At 44.1% G+C, this 23,506-nt stretch overlaps 1 protein-coding gene across 1 annotated transcript in view; it reads left to right on the top strand.

The window, feature by feature from the left end:
- The window catches only part of shank3a (SH3 and multiple ankyrin repeat domains 3a), a 135,576-nt gene that overhangs the window by 48,676 nt on the left and 63,394 nt on the right, over positions 1-23,506 (top strand). The window contains 8 exon segments of the mRNA XM_084016673.1: positions 8,084-8,192; positions 8,671-8,822; positions 9,297-9,464; positions 13,327-13,443; positions 19,597-19,674; positions 20,183-20,249; positions 21,237-21,466; positions 21,711-21,880. Coding sequence (XP_083872799.1) covers positions 8,084-8,192; positions 8,671-8,822; positions 9,297-9,464; positions 13,327-13,443; positions 19,597-19,674; positions 20,183-20,249; positions 21,237-21,466; positions 21,711-21,880 — 1,091 coding nt within the window.

The following is a 23,506-nucleotide window of genomic DNA, read 5'->3' as shown; positions in this document are numbered from 1 at the left end:
GGCAGGTCTCCTTGGCCTGGCGCGCCGCCAGGCCTGTACAATGGTAGGGGAAACACTGGTTTCATGCCTTATGAACAGCCGTGGTATAACTCATAGCATGATAAAACAGGACACTGCTTAAACACTGAACTACAGTGCATGTAACGGATTCACACCGGCCGCGGAAGCTATGGTAGTAGACAGTAGTAGTGCAGATATACCGTTGAAATGCAAATGTTTATCTACTCTTCACATTTATTAAATGTATTTTCTCTTTCTGTTTCCCAGTGCGAGTTGAGATACACAAATATGATCGCATTTGTCAATCGCGGTGTTTTATTTTGAAAAAAAAAAAAATATTTTGAAAATTGACCGGATTGTCTTTGTGTGATTTCCTGCCAGAATTGACGCGTTCGCTCGCGGCATGCGCAAAAAATAGAGCAGACGCCGAAACGATCACTTCACGGCGCGGCGTCTGGTGTGAAATACACTATCGCTTATAACAGGGGCGCCGAAAGGAAGCGGCTCCGCTACGCGCCTATTCGTGGCGCTCCGTGTCTGGTGTGAACTACACTATAGCTTAACAAGCGGGCCGAAAGGAAGCGTGCTCCGCTACGTGCCTATTCGCGGCGCTTCCGCGGCCGGTGTGAACGCTGTACTCACTCAGGTCGCCATATTGTAATGGTTTGGTCTAGTGGGGCCCCCGTCCGTACAGCGCAAATCACACGAGGGTGTCGGTCACAGCGCCCCCACTGGCCAGGGGCTTGAATCGATTCAGAAGATTGCTGAATCGATATTGAATTGCGGGGAAAAGAATCGCAATGCATTTGCTGAATCGATATTTTTACCCATCCCTATGTACCATGGTGTCACATCTGTCATCTTTTTTCTGATTTTCTCAGTTTCTTCTCTGTCTTCCTCCCTGGAGATGACAGTGGTTGCTTTTATTGAGATCCCCATAGTGACAAATGGTACATCTGTGTGTTTGTGTATTTTACCAGTGTACTCACATTAAACTATAACAGATGGCAATACATAAAAAAGAGTGCATGCTGGATTAGATTGATATATTAAGTTGTCTGTTTGTTATGTAGCTACTGTAGCACCCAAGCAACAGTAAACTGCCAGGTTTAAGGCTGGTCAAAAAGTAATGGATTTGTACTTCACAAAATGAGGGTCATGTAATTCACATTCAATTACTTTTCCCTAAAAACTAAAATTCCAAAGCTCACTATTCCAAAGCCCTTAATGAAAAAAGAAAAATCAAGGAAGTTCACGTCGCCCGGATTGGCGTTACCGGGGCCCCACCCTGGAGCCAGGCCCGGGGTTGGGGCTCGCAGGCGAGCGCCTGGTGGCCGGGTCTGTGCCCACGGGACCCGGCCGGGCACAGCCCGAAAGAGCGACGTGGGCCCGCCCTCCTGTAGGCCCACCACCCGCAGGAGGGTTCAGAAGGGGCCGGTGCGGTGGGATTTGGGTGGCTGTCCTGGGCGGGTGCCCCGGCGACCCAATCCCCGGACGGTGACTCTAGCCATGGGGACATGGAATGTCACCTCACTGGGGGGGAAAGAGCCTGAGCTAGTGCGGGAGGTAGAGCGCTACCGGCTACAGGTAGTCGGGCTCACCTCCACGCACAGTCTGGGCTCTGGAACCCAACTCCTTGAGAGAGGCTGGACTCTCTTCTACTCTGGAGTTGCCCGCGGTGAAAGGCGCCGAGCTGGTGTGGGCTTGCTTATAGCCCCCCAGCTCGGCCGCCATGTGTTGGAGTTTTCCCCGGTGAACGAGAGGGTCGTCTCCCTGCGCCTTCGGGTCGGGGATAGGTCTCTCACTGTTGTTTCGGCCTACGGGCCAAACGGCAGTGCAGAGTACCCGGCCTTCTTGGAGTCCTTGGGAGGGGTACTTGAGAGTGCTCCAACCGGGGACTCCATTGTTTTACTGGGGGACTTCAACGCTCACGTGGGCAACGACAGTGTTACCTGGAGGGGCGTGATTGGGAGGAACGGCCTCCCCGATCAGAACCCGAGTGGGGTTCTGTTATTGGACTTCTGTGCTGGACACGGTTTGTCCATAACGAACACCATGTTCAAACATAAGGGTGTCCATCAGTGCACATGGCACCAGGACACCCTAGGCCGGAGGTCAATGATCGACTTCGTGGTTGTGTCATCTGACCTCCGGCCGTATGTTTTGGACACTCGGGTGAAGAGAGGGGCTGAGCTGTCAACTGATCACCACCTGGTGGTGAGTTGGATCCGCTGGCAGGGGAGGAAGCTGGACAGACTTGGCAGACCTAAACGCGTTGTGAGGGTCTGCTGGGAACGTCTGGTGGAACCCTCTGTCAGGGAGGTCTTCAACTCCCACCTCCGGGAGAGCTTTGACCAGATCCCGAGGGAGGCTGGGGACATTGAGTCCGAATGGACCTTGTTCTCTGCTTCCATTGTTGACGGGGCTGTTCGAAGCTGTGGCCGTAAGGTCTCCGGTGCCTGTCGTGGCGGCAATCCCCGAACCCGGTGGTGGACACCGGAAGTAAGGGATGCTGTCAAGCTGAAGAAGGAGTCCTACCGAGCCTGGTTGGCTCGGGGGACTCCCGAGGCAGCTGACGGGTACCGGCAGGCCAAGCGTGCTGCAGCACGGACGGTCGCTGAAGCAAAGGTTCGGGTCTGGGAAGAGTTCGGGGAGGCCATGGAGGAGGACTATCGGTCAGCCTCGAGGAAATTCTGGCAAACCATCCGGCGCCTTAGGAAGGGGAAGCAGCCCTCCACCAACACTGTTTACGGTGGAGGTGGGGAGCTGCTGACTTCGACTGGGGATATCGTCGGGCGGTGGAAGGAATACTTCGAGGATCTCCTCAACCCCACTGTCACGTCTCCCATTGGGGAACCAGAGGCTGGAGACTCAGAGGCTCATCCACCCATTACCCGGGCTGAAGTCACCGAGGTAGTTAAGAAGCTCCCCGGTGGCAAGGCACCGGGGGTGGATGAGATCCGCCCTGAGTACCTCAAGTCTCTGGATGTTGTGGGGCTGTCTTGGTTGACACGTCTCTGCAACATCGCGTGGCGGTCGGGGACAGTACCTCTGGACTGGCAGACCGGGGTGGTGGTCCCTCTATTCAAAAAGGGGGACCGGAGGGTGTGTTCCAACTATCGGGGGATCACACTTCTCAGCCTCCCCGGGAAAGTCTATTCCAGGGTGCTGGAGAGGAGAATTCGGCCGATAGTCGAACCTCGGATTCAGGAGGAACAATGCGGTTTTCGTCCTGGCCGTGGAACACTGGACCAGCTCTATACCCTCCGCAGGGTGCTCGAGGGTTCATGGGAGTTTGCCCAACCAGTCCACATGTGTTTTGTGGACTTGGAGAAGGCATTCGACCGTGTCCCTCGTGATATTCTGTGGGAGGTACTTCGGGAGTACGGGGTCGGGGGCCCTCTGCTAAGGGCTGTTCGGTCCCTGTATGACCGGGGCAGGAGCTTGGTTCGCATTGCCGGCAGTAAGTCAGACCTGTTCCAGGTGCATGTTGGACTCCGGCAGGGCTGCCCTTTGTCACCGGTCCTGTTCATTATTTTTATGGACAGGATTTCTAGGCGCAGCCGTGGGCCGGAGGGGATCTGGTTCGGGAGCCACTGGATTTCATCCCTGCTTTTTGCGGACGATGTGGTCTTGTTGGCTCCTTCGAGCCAGGACCTCCAGCATGTCCTGGGGCGGTTTGCAGCCGAGTGTGAAGCAGCCGGGATGAGGATTAGCACCTCCAAATCTGAGGCCATGGTTCTCGACCGGAAAAAGGTGGCTTGCTCCCTCCAGGTCGGGGGGGAGTTCCTGCCTCAAGTGGAGGAGTTTAAGTATCTTGGGGTCTTGTTCACGAGTGAGGGAAGGATGGAGCGTGAGATTGACAGGCGGATCGGTGCAGCGGCTGCAGTAATGCGGTCGCTGTATCGGTCCGTCGTGGTAAAGAGAGAGCTGAGCCGAAAGGCGAAGCTCTCGGTTTACCGGTCAATCTACGTTCCTACCCTCACCTATGGTCATGAACTTTGGGTCATGACCGAAAGAATAAGATCCCGGATACAAGCGGCCGAAATGAGCTTCCTCCGCAGGGTGGCGGGGCGCTCACTTAGAGATAGGGTGAGGAGCTCCGTCACACGGGGGGAGCTCGGAGTAGAGCCGCTGCTCCTCCACATCGAGAGGAGCCAGTTGAGGTGGCTCGGGCACCTGCATCGGATGCCCCCTGGACGCCTCCCTCGGGAGGTGTTCCAGGCATGCCCCACCGGGAGGAGACCCCGAGGAAGACCCAGGACACGCTGGAGTGACTATGTCACCCTGCTGGCCTGGGAACGCCTTGGGGTCCTCCCGGAGGAGCTGGGGGAAGTGTCTGGGGAGAGGGAAGTCTGGGCGTCCCTGCTCAGGCAGCTGCCCCCGCGACCCGGTCCCGGATAAGCGGAAGATAATGGATGGATGGATGGATAAAAACTAAAATAGCGCATTTAGCTGGAAATAGTCAGCTATGATATGGCTTTACCGTGCACATACACATCCAATAACAATGAGCTCAATCACAGCTCCTCCTATTAGTATGTATTGGTTAGCACTGTTGCTTCAAAGCAAGAGGTGGTTTGGGTTCCTTCTGTGTGCAGTTTGCGTGTTCTCCCCATGTTAGTGTGGGTTCTCTACGGGTTCTCCAGCTTCCTCCCACAATCCCAAGACATGCGACTGGGGATAGGTTAATTGATGACTCTAATGTGAGTGGTTGTCTGTCTGTCTGTGTCAGCCCTGTGATAGACTGGCGACCGGTCCAGAGTGGACCCTGCCTTCGCCCAGTGTCAGCTGGGATCGGCTCCAGCCCCCCCCACCCCGCGAAAGAATAAGTGGTGATGGATAATGGATGGATGGTTGATTGATTGCTGTTTCCGTGTTAGTGGGTTATAACTTCCTACAGCAGGATATCATGCCGTTACAATCAGGCCTAATTGCCAGAGAAGCATGCAAACACAACATTATGCCTCTACACCGGGTATCACAGAGTCTCTCCGTCATCTTCCTTAATATCCTGAGTGATTAATTGGCTCACTAGATTTCCGGACTGTGCTGATGATTTTAGCTTTTCTTTTCTATTACATGTATTGTTGTAATATTAATACATAAAATATCAAGGGTGGTATCAAATAGATGGTCTTTCCCTAGTTTATCATTCACTCCTCAGTTGTTGAGAAGTTCACGATATTTGATTATTCGTTTTAATTTTGTTGTCACAGTGGTTGTTGCGGGTGTAATGTTTTCAACTATGGCCCTTACTTTAGTTTTTTGCTTCAGGCTACATAACCATTACCACCTTATTATAATCATTATCATAATAAGATTAAGTCATTTTTCTTCCCTGAAAACAACAGTAGGAATGCTACATCCGGACTATGATGAATGATCTACGCTATGATAGCCTATGATGGACAGTAGTCACCTACATATTTGAGACTTGGCAAACAAATGAGGCCCTGTGATAGACTGGCGACCTGTCAAGGGTGAACCCCGCCTTCGCCCAATGACAGCTGGGATCGGCTCCAGCCCCCCCCACGACCCTGAACACAGGATAAGCGGTAGACAATGGATGGATGGATGGCAAACAAATTAATTAAATGTGAAGAGATCGAGGTGCTGCCAATTTTTCCAAATGTTTTTTAAAATTTTACTTTTCAATTTCACCGGAATTTTAAGAAGTGTGGAGAGAGATTTACCACACTTGCCAATCACTGCCAGACCCTGCTGCATGTGCATGCAAGATAGACCTATTTACGTTAAGTCATTGCTACTACAATTAATAGGTAATCAGCACACAAATGGTTGAAATAAAATGACCCATGCTCATCTCTCTCTGCACTAGCTGACGGCTTTTCTGCAAGATTTTGTTCAAGCTGCACATTACAGAGAGTTTTTGACTAAGTCAGGAAGAAAGAGAATTGCAGTATCTAAAGGAGGACACATAAAAGGCATGCAGAGATTCAAGCTTGTATAATTTTTTAATGTTGCCAAAGGATAAAATCGAGGGAATTTTTTAAATGTTTTTGAAATATAAACCGTAAAACTCTCTTAACTGCATTTTTAGCTTAGATTGGAGGGTGGAATGTAAGTCAAATTAGTTAATTTTATATTTTAGTGTTTGTTTGTTTTTGTCATTACCATGACTAATTATTGGTCTTGGAAAATAACAAGTAGATTGTGTTTAGTCACTCCACCAGTTCTGCTGTATGACAGACTGTTGTCCTGTTGGGATTTCTTCTCTGAATATTTAGAAAATGTTCAGTACATAGTGACTAAGAAAGTCTTTGCATTTGTGTGTGTGTGTGTGTGTGTGTGTGTGTGTGTGTGTGTGTGTGTGTGTGCTTGTGAGTGTGTGTATGTGTATGTGTATGTGAGAGAGAAAGATAGCGAGACTGAAAAATCTTAAGAGTTTAATGAGACCCTCAGCAGATAAATAATTACAAAGGCTTATAAAACACACATCAGATCCAGCTGATCACTGGCAAATCATCAGCGAGCCTCTTCAAGGCAGCATCCGAGGCATTGTGCAGGGCACACAAACACACAACCTCAATGCTCTTCCCACTCGTGTGTACATTGGCTGCCGGAGCTGTCTTTGTATCCTATCTCCATAACAACTGCCTCACAGAACATCTAAAAAAAAAAAGGAAAAATCGAAAGTGAATCTCTCTCACTCAGTTTGACTTGGAGATTGTGACAGTAGCGGTCGGCAGTTCCATGCAACGTGTCAGTGTGGCGTGAACAAGAGGCAGGCTTGTAGAGGCAAGCGGGCTGCAGATGATGTTGTGTGAGGAGAAGGGGAAGTGTGTGATGTGAAATTCAGAAGGTGCACGGCTTGACTTTTAAGGACGGGGGATATACAGGCTATGATGCCGCACTCGGTGAGTCTCAACAAAACGGCTGCAGCATTCTGTTCAGGTCTTTGCATGTGTGTGTACATGTTTGTAAGCGTTTCCTTTTGCCAAGTAATTCAGTGTAAAAAGCAATGTGTTTGTGTGTGTGTGTGTGTGTGTGTGTGGAGGCATTTGCACATGTGGATGTTATGTAATGACTGAGGCTGAGAAACTGAGAATGCAATAGTAATGAAAGTTTTCTGTCAAGCTAATTTGGTATACTGCAGCTATTGTGTAATATAATTACATCCTCTAGATGCCTATAAGGCTGTCATCTGTGTATTCATTGATATTTGATACGCTCAGTATTCATTTATAGTGTCGAAGATTTGTTTTAATAATTCCTATGTTTACTTCCAGGTATTTTATAAGTACAGTACGTGGTCATTATAATATTATCTCTAAGATTGTCCAAGACAAATCCTTGCCCTGATTCTTCAGGCTATATTATGAAATTGAAGTGCCGGTCCTTGCTTATAGCTTCATTTTTCACTCTATACTCTACAGGCTTACACCCAACAGCTGAGGTGATGAATATTTTTAATCATAAGTCACAGAGGAAATTAAATGTATGTGTGTGAGTGTGTGTGTGTGTGTGTGTGTGAGAGAGACAGAGAGTGTGTCTGTGTGTGTGTGTGTGTGTGTGTGTGTGTGAGAGAGAGAGAGAGTGTGTGTGTGTGTGTGTGTGTGTGGATTTACAGTATGTGTGTATTAGGATTTGGTTAAGTATTATTTGCATGTGGGTTTGTGCATGTATCTATGCTTGTTTTATTGCATCAATCTTCGACCCAGTGATGTAAAAGTGTTGCTCTGAGGCACTTTACCAAATAATAACCATTTGAACTGAACTCCAAATGTGACATGAGCATCAAAATAACATCTTCTTGCCACTAACATCTGAAGGAAAGGTCTTCATTTCAGCTTTATTTTACAGCCCTTGCGTTGTCTTTTTTTGGTCTATCCCATTAAAGCGTATATATATCTACTGCACACGGTCCATTTGCTTGGCATGACAGAACAGAAATAAAACCTTCAAACACAGAAGGAGAGAGCAGAGACTTTAGCTTTCATCTCTGCACTGCATTATTAAACATCCCCATCCACATGAGTCTGACATCACCCAATCACAGCTGTCTCTTCCTCTACTTCCCCCACTCCCTGCTCCCTGCTCCCTTGTCTCCCTCCATTAGGCAAACCTGAAGAAGTTTATGGAGTATGTGCAGCAGAGGAACATCGAAAAGGTCTCGAGGTTCCTAGAAAAAGGCCTGGACCCCAACTTCCATGATCCAGACACAGGAGGTGAGAAAGTCTGTGCTAAGAGCTATCCTATCCCTTCCCTACTTCAGTTAGTCAGTAGTCTCTCTCTCTCTTGCCCTCGCTCTCTCTCACACCACATGGGATTGTGATGTATGGATTTTTGGAAGCCTTCTCCATCCTGTGCAAAGCTGGATTACTTTCTTCGCTAATCTCCTTGTGTTTATGCAAATGTTTGTACAGTCATAAAGGAAATTTTCCTGTTGGGTGACCTGACAGAAGATTAACACAAACAGAAGGCAGTCACATAAGCAGACCAGAGGATGACAATCACAGCAGTTATCCAAATGCAGAGTCACTGAAAATGTAAACTGGCAGTTACAACAACTCTAGTGGAGGATTTCAGCATCAAATATTTGCAGCTTCAATTGTTGGACGTTCATTTTCTCAGAATGGAAGATAATGCTACTTGATGTATGCAGATTTTTGATATTTTTTCCCCGTTCATCCTCAAATTTTACAGAATGTCCTCTAACGCTGTCAGCACAGCTGGAGGGATGTGCAGATCTCATCAAGGTGCTGAAGAGTGGAGGGGCGCATCTGGACTTCAGAACAAAAGACGGCATTACTGCCCTACACAAGGCCGTGCGCAGCAAGAACCATACGGCACTTATAGTGAGTACACACAGACAACCATAGGAGAAAGCTGACTCATCTCTTTTATTTGTATTTTGTTACACCAATTGCCTGCTTGCAAACTTTCCCTCTGAGAAGGGAGAGCTTGCAGGTAGACAATCTCTGGCAAAGGGTGCTTGAGCAATTAAGTCCAGAGGGTGCTTGTGCAATTACTAAATATGTGAATATTAACGTGCCCTCTTTGAATGAGCTGGCATAGTCATAAAATGGCCTTGTGTGTGTCTGGTTTGAGGAGGCTTGTAACCTAAATGAAAGGATTTACATGAGTCATATAATGGATTTCCTGTTGAGCCAGAACTGTTGAAAGTGGAATTGGTTATTTCCGCTCAATCATTGTCATTATCAAAATATTCAAGGTCACTGGCCCAATGTAACATGTAACATGCATAAGCTATTCAGTTAGTCTTCCAAAGGTAATGCCTTAGCTAAATAATAATTATTCTTTCCCATTAGACCCTGATGGATTTGGGTGCATCACCTGACTATAAAGACAGTAGGGGGTTGACTCCTCTCTATCACAGCTCAATGGTAGGAGGAGATCCCTACTGCTGTGAGCTGCTGCTGCATGATCATGCACAGGTCGGCTGTGTGGATGAGAATGGCTGGCAGGAGATACATCAGGTAATACACACACACACACACACACACAGACACATAAACAAACACATGGAACATTGATGGGTTGTGAGCAGACTGCAAATGTAAGTGCAGGGTAAGATGTCTTGTCTGGCTTTCAGAGTTTCGTTGAATAGATTTTTTGTGGTTCCCTCAGGTTGATAATACCTTTTGTGCTGGTAGAATCCCTTGGGCGTGAGTGGGGAAGCATGATGGTGGGAAGCTCCAGTTTAGGTCTAAAGGATTGAACATTCACCACTTTTGTTATGCTGGGCACAAAATATGAACTATGCAGTGCACCAGCACAAACACTGATGTCTATTAGACTGATGCCTAGTGTGTTTTAGGGTGATTACATTTAGATATTAGAAATGTGTTTCTATATGTGAAGTAGGTCTCCAGAAGTGATGAGTTACTGGGACACAGTTAGTCATTCTACTGTTGCTGCAGAAGTGCCTAAGCCAGTGCCTGGCGGTCCAAGTAGCAGTGTCACTGAGTTAAGCGTAGAAATAGGTCCTCGAGCCACGAAAAGCAAACGCAGCATAATGTGTGCATTTTATGCTCATAACTGCCTCAAGGCATGCCCTGCTCTGTTAACATAATGGAGGTGCATACAAAGACGTGTTGTTTATGTTTATGTCAGGTATTTTTTGCTTTTCTGAATAGTGACAGAAAGACAATGCAAGTAGGGGGAGTAAAGTTAATACTGATGTTAAAAAAACACTCAAATGATCTAAGTAGGGCTGGGCGATATGGGAAAAAATCCCGATACGATATTTTTTTTCATATCAGTCGATATCGATATATATCACGATATATAAATCAAATTACTATTACGTGTGCTGTGTGCGTCAACCTAACTTGACGTGGCTCTATTCCAGCATGATTGGTTCGGTGCAGCGCTACTTAATTATGATTGGCTATTCTTGCCAGGTTCACACTGGACGCGGAAGCGCCGCGAATAGACGCGTAGCGGAGCCCGCTTCCATTCGGCGCCCCTGTTAAGCTATGGTGTCGTTCACACTGGACGCGGAGCGCCGCGAATACTTCCCGCGCCGTGAAGCGATCGTTTCGGCGTCTGCTCTATTTTTTGCGCGTGCCGCGAGTGAACGCGTCAATTCTGGCAGGAAATCACACGGAGAAACACGAAACAATCCGGTCAATTTTCAAAATAAAAGCAATTTTCAAAATAAAATACCGCGATTGACAAACGCGATCATATTTGTGTATCTCAACTCGCACTGGGAAACAGGAAGAGACAATACATTTAATAAATGTGAAGAGTAGATAAAAAAATGTGTATTTCAACGGTATATCTGCACTACTACTGTCTTCTACCATACACACTCTCTGTCTGTGTGTGTCCCTCTCTCTCTCGCTCTCTTTCTCTCGCTCAGAGAGAGAGAACGGATAAATACAAGAAGTTTACAAACTTCTTGGTTACAGAAACATGGCGTATTAATTTTATGGGGTTTAATGGGAAAAAATAGCTCTGAATGAACAACAGCTGAGCAGAAGCGCTTGTCGACCGCCGCGGAGAAATACGCGTCTGGTCTGAACGGGGGTGCGCGGATCGCTCGCGATTTTCGGCTCTGTCGTTGCAACTGAAATACCAGTTTAGTCTAGTGCAGGTGAGAGTTGGCAATGAAATACCAGTAGACATAATATCCGAATCTGAAGATCTTTTAATGCTGCAGCATGAGCCATCCGGCGCACCGCGCCGCGGCGCTTCCGCGTCCAGTGTGGACCAGGCGTTATGTCTGTCAAAACATGGACGAATGAATTCTATCGAAATTGTATCGAGCGTGTCTCATATTTCTATCGAGGAAAAGTTATTTCGCGATATGTATCTTTATCGTTTTATCGCCCAGCCCTAGATCTAAGCTATATTTGTATGTAAACCTTCTTTAGTGGACATTATTTTATTTTATATGTGCTATTTTATCGGTTGCCACTGTTAATATAACTAAAGGTGAGTAGAGAAACTCAAATCGGCAAATACAATTGCCAAAAGAGGCATCATATCAGTCAATATTTGCCTGTTCCCAGCACTGATCTTTCATTACTGACATGTTCCACAACTCCCTCCTCTATCTCTTATTCCTCCTTCCACAGTTACTTATGCTACACTATCAGTCTGGTGTACTTCATCTCAAGGTCTTGCTTTTGTTGTTGTTGTTTTTCTTTGAACAAGCACATTGGTTCAAAAGTTCTCTACTTGAGAGACAGTGGGTCTCATGCAAGAACTAGTCGCACACACAAATGTGTGCCACATACAAGCAATTCAAGGGAATTTGTGAGGACTTGAAGTTGTGAAATTATTGTTGTGAATGCTGGAATGCAACCTAGGATCTTTTATTATTAGACCTCTGCTTTTTTGACATCTAAATCCTTCAACATTTTACAACTTCAATGTTTTTCAGGAAAAGAAATCGACAAAATGTAGCAAATCTTGTACTGGTCACAGTCTTGTATGTAATCCCTTGGTTTTATACATTTGGCCATAAGAGCATGAAAGTGAGCAAAACTCCCAGCAACTGTTGCCTTCCTATCAGACCCCGTTCTCATGAAATATGCTCCCCAACAACCCCCCCACCCCACCCCTTCAAAGTAAAAGCCCCATAGAGTAATTGTTTGCTACTCAATATGGCGTCTCAAACAGTATCCAGCATTCACAGCTCAATTTCTTCAGAAATTGCTTTCTTCAGTTCTTTTTTGCTCTAAAAGATATTTTTTGTTAATGAAAAATGCCCACACACAGACCAGAACAGGTAGCCTCATATGACCATTCAAAGGGCATTTGTCATGCTAATAGTAAAACCTTCGGAACATGCAAGTTCTTATTAACAGAGGGTTTAATGTAAGTAATGGTTCAACAATGGATGATCGTGTTTTTGTGTTTACAAATTCAAGCTACATTAAATCCCAATACCCTTCAGCCCGACCCCCCCTTCTCCTCCCGTCTCCCCCTTTTTTCTGGGTCCTTTCCAGCATTAGTATTCTAGGGGTATATTGTGTACAATAGGATACACTGCTGAAGGTCTGATAACCAACAACAATCCCAGCATCATTTGTGTGCTGTCTCACTGCTGTCACACACTCTTAGCGAGACAGAACACAGGAGGGGGAGAACAATGGCTGGGGAGAGTCGCTGTGCTTCTTTGTCACTGACGTGGGACAAAACCAGGGAGTAGCAGGGAGAGAAGAGAGAGGAGATAGAGATGAGATGAAAAGTTTATTGCTCCGAGTTATGCAAAAGAAAGAAGCAGGGGGAAAAAAAGGCATCACTCTTGTCAGAATCATTTTGACTCACAGATTTTGCCTCAGGTGTTACAAACAAGTCCTCCTCTATGCGAAAAAGTGTCCTGAGATAACACTATAAATAAAATTGAAATGAATTGAAACAAGGTTCTCTCTTGCTTTTAGAGACTGCCAAGAACATGTGAGGAGAATTAGCCCACAAGGGAAATACAAGGAAAAGATTAAATGGTTTTAACATTTCTGAGGTGTACATATTTATTTGACAATTGTGTGATGTGTAGACACATGTATTTGGGCTGCAGTCAAATATTGTTTCTGTATCACCAGTTTTCACCCTTTGACCCTTCATGGTGATTGATCAGCTTACAAAAACACAGTGTGTTGTTGACGCATTAGCTAAGTTGCACATAGCCATTACATCCTCGGTTAAAATCCAATAAGGGGTTTTACTTCCTTTGACACACCTATTTCTTGTTGCTCATAAGTACAACAAATATGACAAACTATGTTGTCCTGCTCATGTATATTGTTTTGTTCTGTTGACTTAGGTAAGGTAACCAAAGGTTCATTTTGATAAAATTGTAAATGTGTGAATCTCTCCTTTCAGGCATGCCGCTATGGCCACGTGCAGCACCTGGAACACCTCCTGTTCTACGGAGCTGACATGAGTGCCCAGAATGCATCAGGAAACACTGCCCTGCATGTGTGTGCTCTCTACAACCAGGTACCAGTTATTAAAAAAAATGTGCTTGGGAAGTCTTGTGTGAAATAACATTCATAAAGGGCAGTTGTGCAATACGCAATTTACATCAACGTTCAGTGTCAATGCAAGCGGAAGTGTCATATACACATATAAGGGTCAACTTAATGACACAACAGTGACCAGGGATCATATCCCATCTAAAAGTTCGCTGGAATTCTAAAATACAGTAATTAATTGTGACCACACTCTTCCCCTAGTCTTAACCAAGAGGTATTGGTTGCCTAATGTTACTTACTTACTGACTTGTGCCTTTCCACTCCTTTTGCTGGAGTCTTGTGTCTTGGGCTTTTTTACTATTGGGTTAGGGTTATTTTGATATTTCTATCATGTGGTGGTCCTACACTTGCAATTTGGAAAAGCAGCATACAGGGTTGTCATTAACATGTTGTCTTAAAGGATAAGGCTGTCATGAAAACTTTTTAGCAACTTTTTAGCAAATGTAGTCAATACAGGAACAAATAGTGCATTCATGGCGACTATTTTCAGCAGCTCATAAACACATATTTGATGTTCTATATTTATGGCAGCAGAAAGGTGTTATTTGGCACTGACACAAAATACACTACAGTGCCCATGTTCATGGTAATCACCCAGTGCAACAATTATGTGTTTTTAATAGTTTTTAGAGGCCAATGTCCATAGCACAGAGCATTATGTCATCAGGCTTTGGCTACACAGGCGATTCATGTTCATTTTGGTCACGTCATAGGATTGTTGGCAATACAAACATTATAGAACACGTCCAGCCTTATCCTTTAAGTCTTTTTCTGTAATTTCTACAAAAATCAGCATCAGCTTGATTGCTTCAAGAGAAAGAGAAATTGTTTCTGCATACCTGCCAACCTTTACAGTCTCCAAGTAAGGACATTTTCACTGCCTGAGATGATGGGGGTGGCATTTGTATCGCAGTGTATGTGATATACTGGAAAGGGGTCTGTGATAACAGAAATGAAACAGTGTAGATTTTAAAATATGAATGAATGTGTGCTATATCAGGAGAGGTACACGAGGACACTGGAAGATGGGGGGCAGTGAAATCCAGCATACTCCGGGGGAAACGATGAGTGTTCTTGGGTACAGTGTGCCCATGTGTTGTGTTGTCCCGGTTAGTTAGGCTGCTCTAAGAGAAACATGCAACCAGGCGTTCTGGACAAGGTTTTTCTGCTTCTTCATTGGAAAATAGAGAGTAGTGCTCAGTTCATGAACATTATATGAGCACTTTACTGAGTTTATGAACAAGTGAAAAATGTGTGTGTTTGCGTGTTGTAATTGGAACTGTGTGCTACTAGACTTCAACTGGACTGGAACACCATAGTCTCAAGGGAGAGAGGGAGAGAGAGAGAGAGAGAGAGAGAGAGAGAGAGAGAGAGAGAGAGAGAGAGAGAGAGAGAGAGAGAGAGAAACCATGGGATTTTGGTGGAAGCACAGCATCAAATGTTAATACAAACTGTTCCCAACACATCCATGTGACTGAAGTCATTACATATTACATTTCTCAGTGGAGGGCAGGCAAAGGTTTGTGTGTGTGCGTGTGTGTGTGTGTGTAGAAAGGATGAATGAGTTTAATTTGTAATTACTTGTACAACTTCTTCTGGTCTGGTAATGGACGTGGTCCCAACTCTTGTGTGCTTCTACTGCTAATATGGCTGTTATCTTGCCAGCGAAGGTCGGACGCCACGTTGAGCTGATTGATCCCAGAAACGATGTCTCTTAGCAGGGTTCCAGCAGGCAAAAAAAAGAGGCCTGCCTCGGATGATTATGTACCATTACAGAAAGAAGCAGGCTGGTAGAATTGACCGGGAACCTAGTAGTCCAGTGGCCAAGATCAATACATCCATATGGAGAAAGAAAGATGGTATCAGAAAGAGGGACCATTGGAGACGGGAGAGAGTGGATGAATGGCAAGATAACATAATCAACAGCAACTGAAGCTTGATCAATGGGCCCATAACTAGAGTCTGGCTGGCAATTAGCGTTTACTTACTGGGTGTTTAGCTTGGCATATGTGAGCAGCAAGCAGTGAATGAAGGCATGGTAGGGGTCGTTTACCTGGCAGACAGATCCATGAGAGTTGGTTGGATGAATGATTTGGATGGGACACAGTAGGGACACAGTAGGTACTGTAATGGCAAGTACTCAAAGTCTCAAAAATAAGCTGTATTTTATGCTACAGTACTTGTGAAATTATGTATCAGATGTAAGGCACAAACCAATGTAAAAATAAGCTACATTCAGTGGAGGATGCCAAATCTGGTTCAAATCTAATGAGAGAAGGAATTCTCAAACGTATCAACATGAGGTACCATCTGTCACACTCCTTCCACATGACTGACCCGTGTCATTACTGTTAAGTACTTGACTTTACTCTCTGTGTAGTCTTGTGTAGCATCATGTAATCACATCTAGTAAACCGCGGTGAGGACTACTAGAAAGGTTTTCTTAATGAATTCCTATAGGAAGCCTCTGAGTGAAGAGCAAGACAGATGGCCCATGCCGTAATTGGCCTCCGCGCACGTGTGCGTGCACATGCGCATGTCTGTAATTCATCTGCAAGTATAGGATGTCTCGTATATTGCACACAGTCAAGAATTCAACTGTTGAGGTACTCAAACATCATTCATTTGATTATCTACGAAGGCAACACAGTGTTGACATCGAAACCAGACACAGGGACAATAACACAAATTTGATATCTTGTAGCGCAGAAATGGAGAGATTCAGATGTGCCAGGGGGATTTTGCATGTAACCCTTGAACCAGTGGGTGCAGCGGCGTAGCTAATTACCTCTGCCAAGGAGGTTATGTTTTCAGTTAGTTTTGCTGTGTTTGACAGCAGGATTTTGTATAAACTACTGGCAAGATTTACATGAAACTTTGGCATTGCCCTAGGAAGAAACGTTCCATTTTGGACGCATTGGCCTCGTTGAGCGTTTGTGCTCTCTGACTGCCATTCTAGTTTATTATTCTGCATTTCCCCACGTTAAAAAAAAACAAAAAAAAATCTGTGACATTTAATGATGTGAACTACATTTTATGTTACATGAATCAACAAATCAAATGTAAATCAAACAACTATTATCCAAATCACCATATTAAAAAACAAATATGCACAGGTACAGCATGTTTTGCTTCAGCTACTGACTTGCTACGACTCATGGTGGCTTGTTGTCATAGTAACACAGAACACATTCCAGCTATGAGGTTTTCCATGAGCTCAGGAGAGAGAAAAATAGTGACCATCGGAGCAGGCGATCGGAAGGTTTGACGCTGTAAATAGCTCAAAGAAATTCTGATACATCTCAGCTCTCCACACAGGACTGAATCAGAGCCAAACACCAAATCTAACATCAGACTCGATACTACCTGACAAAAGGTTTAAGGGAGTGGTTTTTGGCTGCTTGTGAAAAACTGATATCCATCATTGTCTGTGGTGCATTCACAGTGGTATTGCATCTCCCCAGAATCATGTGTGTGATGTAGATCTCTCCTTTCTGGCATTCATGAAAACTCTCTCTCTCTCTAAGTCGACAACAACAACACTCGCATGTCCAATTAAAATGCCTGCAGGCTTTTTTGGTTGTCATTAAACACATAAGCTAATTAAAAATGGCAAGAAAAAAATGAAAATATTCATAATATTAGATCTGAAACTGTTAAAACTGATTAGCCTCTGTGTTCATATACACGTATTGGGGGCTATGACATCAAACACTGACACCACTTAATGTCTCATTGGAGGACCAGATCGTGGTCCAACAGCCTCATCAACATTTCGTCGTAATATGTCTCATTTACACTTCTACATTCCTGTAACATTTTCCACCAACCTTGATGTATTCTCATTGATGCCTTTCTTCAAAAGTACCTCACTCAACAGATTTCTTCTTTGATTTTTGGTTAATAAACCTGTTTCGTGGCCATAGCAGAGAATACGCATTAAATCACTGATCTATCTGAATAAAACATACAAGGTTGTGCGCAGTAAAATCCTTGTATTTTTTTAATTACTTTGGAAATTGTGAACATTGTGATTCTTGTGTGTGTACATCGTGCATGCATAACGTATGAGTGATTAGAAATTAGCTAAGCTAACAGTTGTAAGTGATGATTTATATAAGAGATGTTTTAGATCATAAGTGATTGTATAGGCTCTTAGCAGCAGTATTCATTCATTATTCATAACATCTGCTCCATTTACAAATACCACCACGTCTTCACCATTTATACCCATCTGTGTGTCTTATCAAAAGAGTGTATGTACCTCATACAGTAGTGTATATATGTTATAATATGTAAGTGGTTCATTGGCTACATCCAACTATAATTTGTGCATGCATGCCTCTGAATGTGTGACTCCGTGGCGACAGGAGTCACTAGAGTCATCGTGCCGATTGTAGAGCAAGGCTGGTCCTGTTAATTCTGCTCTTGGTGTTAAATTACATATCGACCGTCAGCCAGCCAGCACACGGACACATAACTGTGTCTATCAATCTACAATTGGGCTTTTTTTTGCCTGAGGGACCTGTGCTCATTTACACACACAGCGCTATATGGCAATCATCCGACACACACTGGCGTGGTTATGAATGCAAATATATATATATATATATATATATATATATATATATATATATATATAATAAACCGGAGCTGGATGTTATGTTTTATAGTGCTATAAATTGACAACTAACAATGTACTGTGTATGGGCATGAAATTTTAACCTATAATTTATACCCCTATATTTTTATTTTATTTATTTATTTTTTACTTGAGTTCAGTACTAGTCTTAGACATTGCTAAGAGTTGTGGTACCAGAGTTTCATTCATGTTGGGAGTTAAGAGCTTATTTCTGCAGAGCTGACACTGTGAGTGTTCTGCTGTCTCCTTTTCCACAGTGGGGTTTAACAGCTGCTTTACTAACTTCAGGGTCGTTGCATTTTGGGTGAAATGCTTGCAGATTATAATTACATATTGTTAATCGTTTTCACTAAGCCTTAAAGCCAACTAATTGTTGCTACAGCCTCATGTTGCTTTGCCATCTGAGGACCCTAACAGTGGTAGCTTGAAATTGTGTGTTCGGGACTTCATTTTCAGCTGCAGCATTCCTTTTATTTCCTTAGTTCTTTGTTATATGCATTTTCTTGAATTATTCTCGGTGTTTGCACATAATTCTGGCTTATAATAATATTCGTTTGACTTGAATCATGATCAGCCTGAAGTCTGAGTCTAAAACTCTCAAGTCATCATTGAATCTTGGCTCGTGCCATCGAGTGTGGTCATCAAGCAGTTCAGAGCAGTGTCTTCGACGAATCGTGAGCTATCTCGTAGTTAGAGACACTACCACTGTATTCAAACGTGCCAAAAACTGGATGCACTTGTAGTTGGGTCACGTGTGAAACAAGTCTGACAACTAGTTTATTTTAAGTGAAATGTGTTCATGGTGTCGTGCACTCACCTTACAATCTTTACTGACTGATATTATTCCTGTGGTTTCATTCATGTTTCATGTTCTCTTCTCCACTACAGCTTTTCTTGTGGCTTGTGTGTAACTATTCTATGATATTCTTACACCCGCTCTATTGTTTGATACTTACAGGAAGAATGCAACACATTCTGACCCAAAATTGCTGCAATCTGCCCCGCAGTGTCATTTCAAGTGATTTTCCCAAAATAATGCAAATTAATTCTGTCTTGGATTTTACATGACAACAGTCTGGAACAATAAAAAAAGCAGCACAGCAACTCAGGGATTTTCAAAGTCTTGGACTGTCATCTGCTTGTGGCTCAAGGACAACAAAGTGTACATATTTGAATAACAATAATATTTTACTACCTCATCATGAAATATCAAATTGATCACCTCTATGTTCCAAACCTCCATCAGCTTATGTTAGGTAGGCTGTAGAGGTAACCACATGCAAAGCACAAGGTTTCTCGTGGGTCATCCTTGTTCATTCTACACTGCCACTAGAGCCACCGCTGTTAGATTCAGATGCTGCCTCTGGCAACAACAGTCGCACTGCACAACTCGTATGTAATTGTATTCCACGCGATATTCTGCTTTTATAAACCAACGGCATGATTTTAAAGACACATTTCTCTGTTGAAATTCAGGATAGCTGTGCACGAGTTATCCTTTTCCGGGGGGCCAATAAAGAGATAAAGAACTACAACAGCCAGACCGCCTTTCAGGTATGTCTGGTATCCAAGAACCACTGCATGTTACTGTGTGTATTATTATACCTTTCATCTTTGACATGTCAGAGCTGAATGGTTTGAATGACTTGTCTCAGTCTAATGCTTCTACATTGCATGATTGCTATTAAAAGCAGCGTAACAGCACCCGCCCACTGCTGGCCATTGCTGTTTGTGTCTGACTTCCAGCCTTTCTGTCTGATGAAGTCCATGTGAAATTGACAGTGGCACTTCCTGTGCGGATCAAAGTGAATTTGTTTGCACACAAGGCAGGCTGGTCAACACAGTGCCCAGCACATTGACACACATACTGATTTTCTGCCACAATATGGAACGAAATGTCTAAATCATTTATTAGGAATGCCAATGAAAAAAATAGATGTTTTTATTTTCGTGAGATGTTAATTTTTTCTTTTTCCATAGAATTACATTTTTGCTAATTACCATCACTTGCGTGTTTGCCCCCATCCCCTTCCCATAACCCCCCTCCCACCTCCCCCTCCAGGTGGCTATTATAGCAGGAAACTTTGATCTGGCTGAAATCATAAAGGTCCACAAAACATCGGATGTTGGTGAGTCGGCAGCAGCGTTAGTATATCACCAGGCTACCTCAGTGTTTTATAGCTTTAAACGTGAATGTAATACCAGGGAGATGCCAGATTGAAGAATGGCTGAGCGAGTGGATGGTGGAGGAGCTCAAGTAAAGTGATTCCAGGTTACATACAGAGATGTGGGGAAATGCAGGAAAGGAAATGGAAATGTGGCGAAGGTTTCAGGGCTTTGTTGGACCCCCGCTGAGTTGAGCCGTTTTGCTGAGACATGTACATACAGTAAAACTCTGCCATCTAGTGTGGACATGATATAATACCCCAACTTTTACATTGTGATATATGTTATTCAAATGCATTATCCCTTTAAAAATACATTTGTTAAAATAGGAATCACATGGAATGTTTGGATTAAATGGTAAATTAATTTGAAATTATACTTTTGCCCCTCCATCATTGCACTGTAGATACATTTTACCCACTAATTCTGGTAATAATTATGTGAACCTAAACACATTGTTGATTAGTTTTGCTAGTTAAATATTTTCATGAATATAATACTTAATTCACAGCTACAAAGAAAAATTCAGAAATGCCAATATCAAACATCTTTATTTAGTTTTTCATTCAACTGTAATCAATTTTAAAACAAGATAATGATATATAATATAATTGTTAAGATTCATTAAACTCTACTGTGAGTCAGTAATCTCTTCTCTAAGGCTTTGTTGTAGTACAATAAGCTGTATCGATGTATCATTCGATCCTGGTGTAAAAGTTTGCATATATTTTATAGCTGCGTGAATAAGATGCAAATGAAATGCAATCACAGCCTGCTGTCAGATTAGTGCGGCCCTGAAATGTAACAAGCTTTAAACAAACTTGAGTGACCTTGAGATGTGTGGAGCAGCAGTTATTTCCCCCATGGAAGCCTTCTGCTCATTGTGCTCGCTACAGTGGATTCTCACGATATTTTGAGTCTGTTAAGAGGCGTTCTGTTTCTCCTATCAGTGCCTTTCAGGGAGACACCCTCCTACACCAACCGTCGACGTGCGACGCCTGGCCCCCTGCCCTCGCCACGGTCCTTGCTCCGCTCTGCGAGTGACAACAACCTGAACGGGGACCACGATCACATCCACAGTCAGGCCCCCAGAGAAATCCGTGGCCGCCAGGGTCACTCCCCTGTCCCCTCGCTGCGCAGTCTGCCAGCTTTTGGCCAGCAGCACAGAAGCCTCGGAGAGGTAAGATGGGGCTAGTGAAGTCTGCAGGTGTGATTGAGTTTTTGAGTGTGTTTGTGTGTGTGTGTGTGTGTGTGTGTGTGTGCTTCTAGCATGTGTTCAAATACAGAGCAGATGGAGTGAAGAAATACATATTAATATTTCATATTAAACTAATTATATATGGTTATTGTTTTGTTTGGTCCCCTGTGTTACACAAAGATGATTGCAATGTTTTACATGTACTTGTCTCTTCTTCTGCTGTTAGAGCCGTCATGGAGAGATCCCCGACAGCAGTCTTCAGAGTACGGGCAGCTCCAGATCCTCCCATTCCCGCTCCCCTTCGCTACATCACATGCATGAAGAGGACAGGCCAGTTCCCAGAAGGTCCCACAGCCATGGCAACCCTCATGGACACAGCCATCGTGGAAGACTCAGGTCTGTACGACTGTGTCTGACCTCATCTCAAACCCATGTTATTTCCAGTGAATACACCACTAAATCATTTTTTAGTGAGAGCTTTGCAAGCAACTCTCATTCTTCTCATTCCCTAATTCATGCCTCACACTTACCAGTCTTGGCAGCTATTTACTTTAAATAGATAATCTGTGATTGACCTTGTGATTAAGCACCTACTTTGATATTTAAACCAAATTTAAAAATCGCAAAGCGGCATGTGATGTGTCTGAATCACTTGTTAGTCACCACCAGGCAGCGTTCTGCATCTTATTCAATCTGCTACCGTCTGCTACTGGTGATAAACATGTCATAACACCATTTAGGGCAAATCTTGTTTATTTATTCATATATCAATCCCAGGCACATATGAAAGTCGTTTTCCTGTCGAAAACTTGCACTTGCAACGTGCAGGAGTAATCTGAATGAAGCATGAACCAGGAATCGACTATGAAAATAGTGGATGATTGAAAAAGCGGATCAGTATGATGTCTGTTATAATTGCATTGGGTGTAGCTGTTGTGTTGTAGTAGTTGAATCGTCCACAGTGACCCGTGCTCTTATGCTCGTATGAGGGCAACGGTCAGCATGGTGTCTGGCCCGCAGACACAACCTTGTTGTCCTGTTGGGAGGATGGAGGGCAAATAACACACTTCACATCTCTGTGTGTGTTTGTCTCAGATGTTCGTATGAGCATGTACATAGATCCACTTGACCATGGCTATGTGCGAGAGATAAACAGATGGAAAGCGGCTAATAATGATCACCGTGGGGACCAATTGAATGCTCCCAAGCTGTGAGTGTCTATGTTTGAGTTTATTTGAGAGAGTGATTGAGAGTATGGTTTGCAGCCAGAGAGCAGTCAACACCCTTTATTAAATCTTGTGATAAGAACACATCGTACCTCATAGAAACTAAAGCTTTCAGGGACTAAATCATACAGGCGTCAGGCGCCAAGATCTCAAATCGAATGGTATGATATTAATTTAGTTCATTAATAAATTGACGTTTCACCACCCTCCTCTCTCTCTATCAAATGCCCCATTCATGGTAACAAACTAAGTTCATCTATTGCTAATTCTGGCGCTACATTGGCATTAATGTTCGCTATCGTTTGCTCATTGTCACTGTGCTCATGTTGTACACGGTTGATTAGCCAGAGTGTGAACAAAAGGAAAAAGGAGGATAGCAGGTTTAGTATGTCTGCTGTGTCATGGCCTAAATGTCCTTCTCTACACCCTTCTCTGCAATGTGCATTACCCTAATACCAAGTATTAAAGTTAGTCAAAATGAGCAGCTGGTCTCCATGGCCTGAACCTGCACCCAAGTGAGACTGATGCTGTCCTTGATTATTTCCCCTGTACTATTTCTCCCTCCCTCTCTCCGTTTCTCTCTCTCTCTCTCTCTCTCTCTGACCTTCTGTTTATGCCCGTGGTAACTCTAGGGGCATTATGGGTACCAGGGGAGTGTGAAATTAGCTTGGCCAGCCAACAGCCCATTCACAGCACACTCCAGCAAGCTCCTGTGGAACTCTCCATCACTTCCTCCTTGTCGCACGTGTGCAGGGCTGCCAGGGTTCACTAGCTCGGCCAAGCTTCAGCAGGAAGT

The sequence above is a fragment of the Eutrigla gurnardus genome (genome assembly GCF_963514095.1).
Source record: "Eutrigla gurnardus genome assembly, chromosome: 9".
Taxonomy (NCBI): Eukaryota; Metazoa; Chordata; class Actinopteri; order Perciformes; family Triglidae; genus Eutrigla; species Eutrigla gurnardus.
This window is presented reverse-complemented; position numbering and strand designations above follow the sequence as displayed.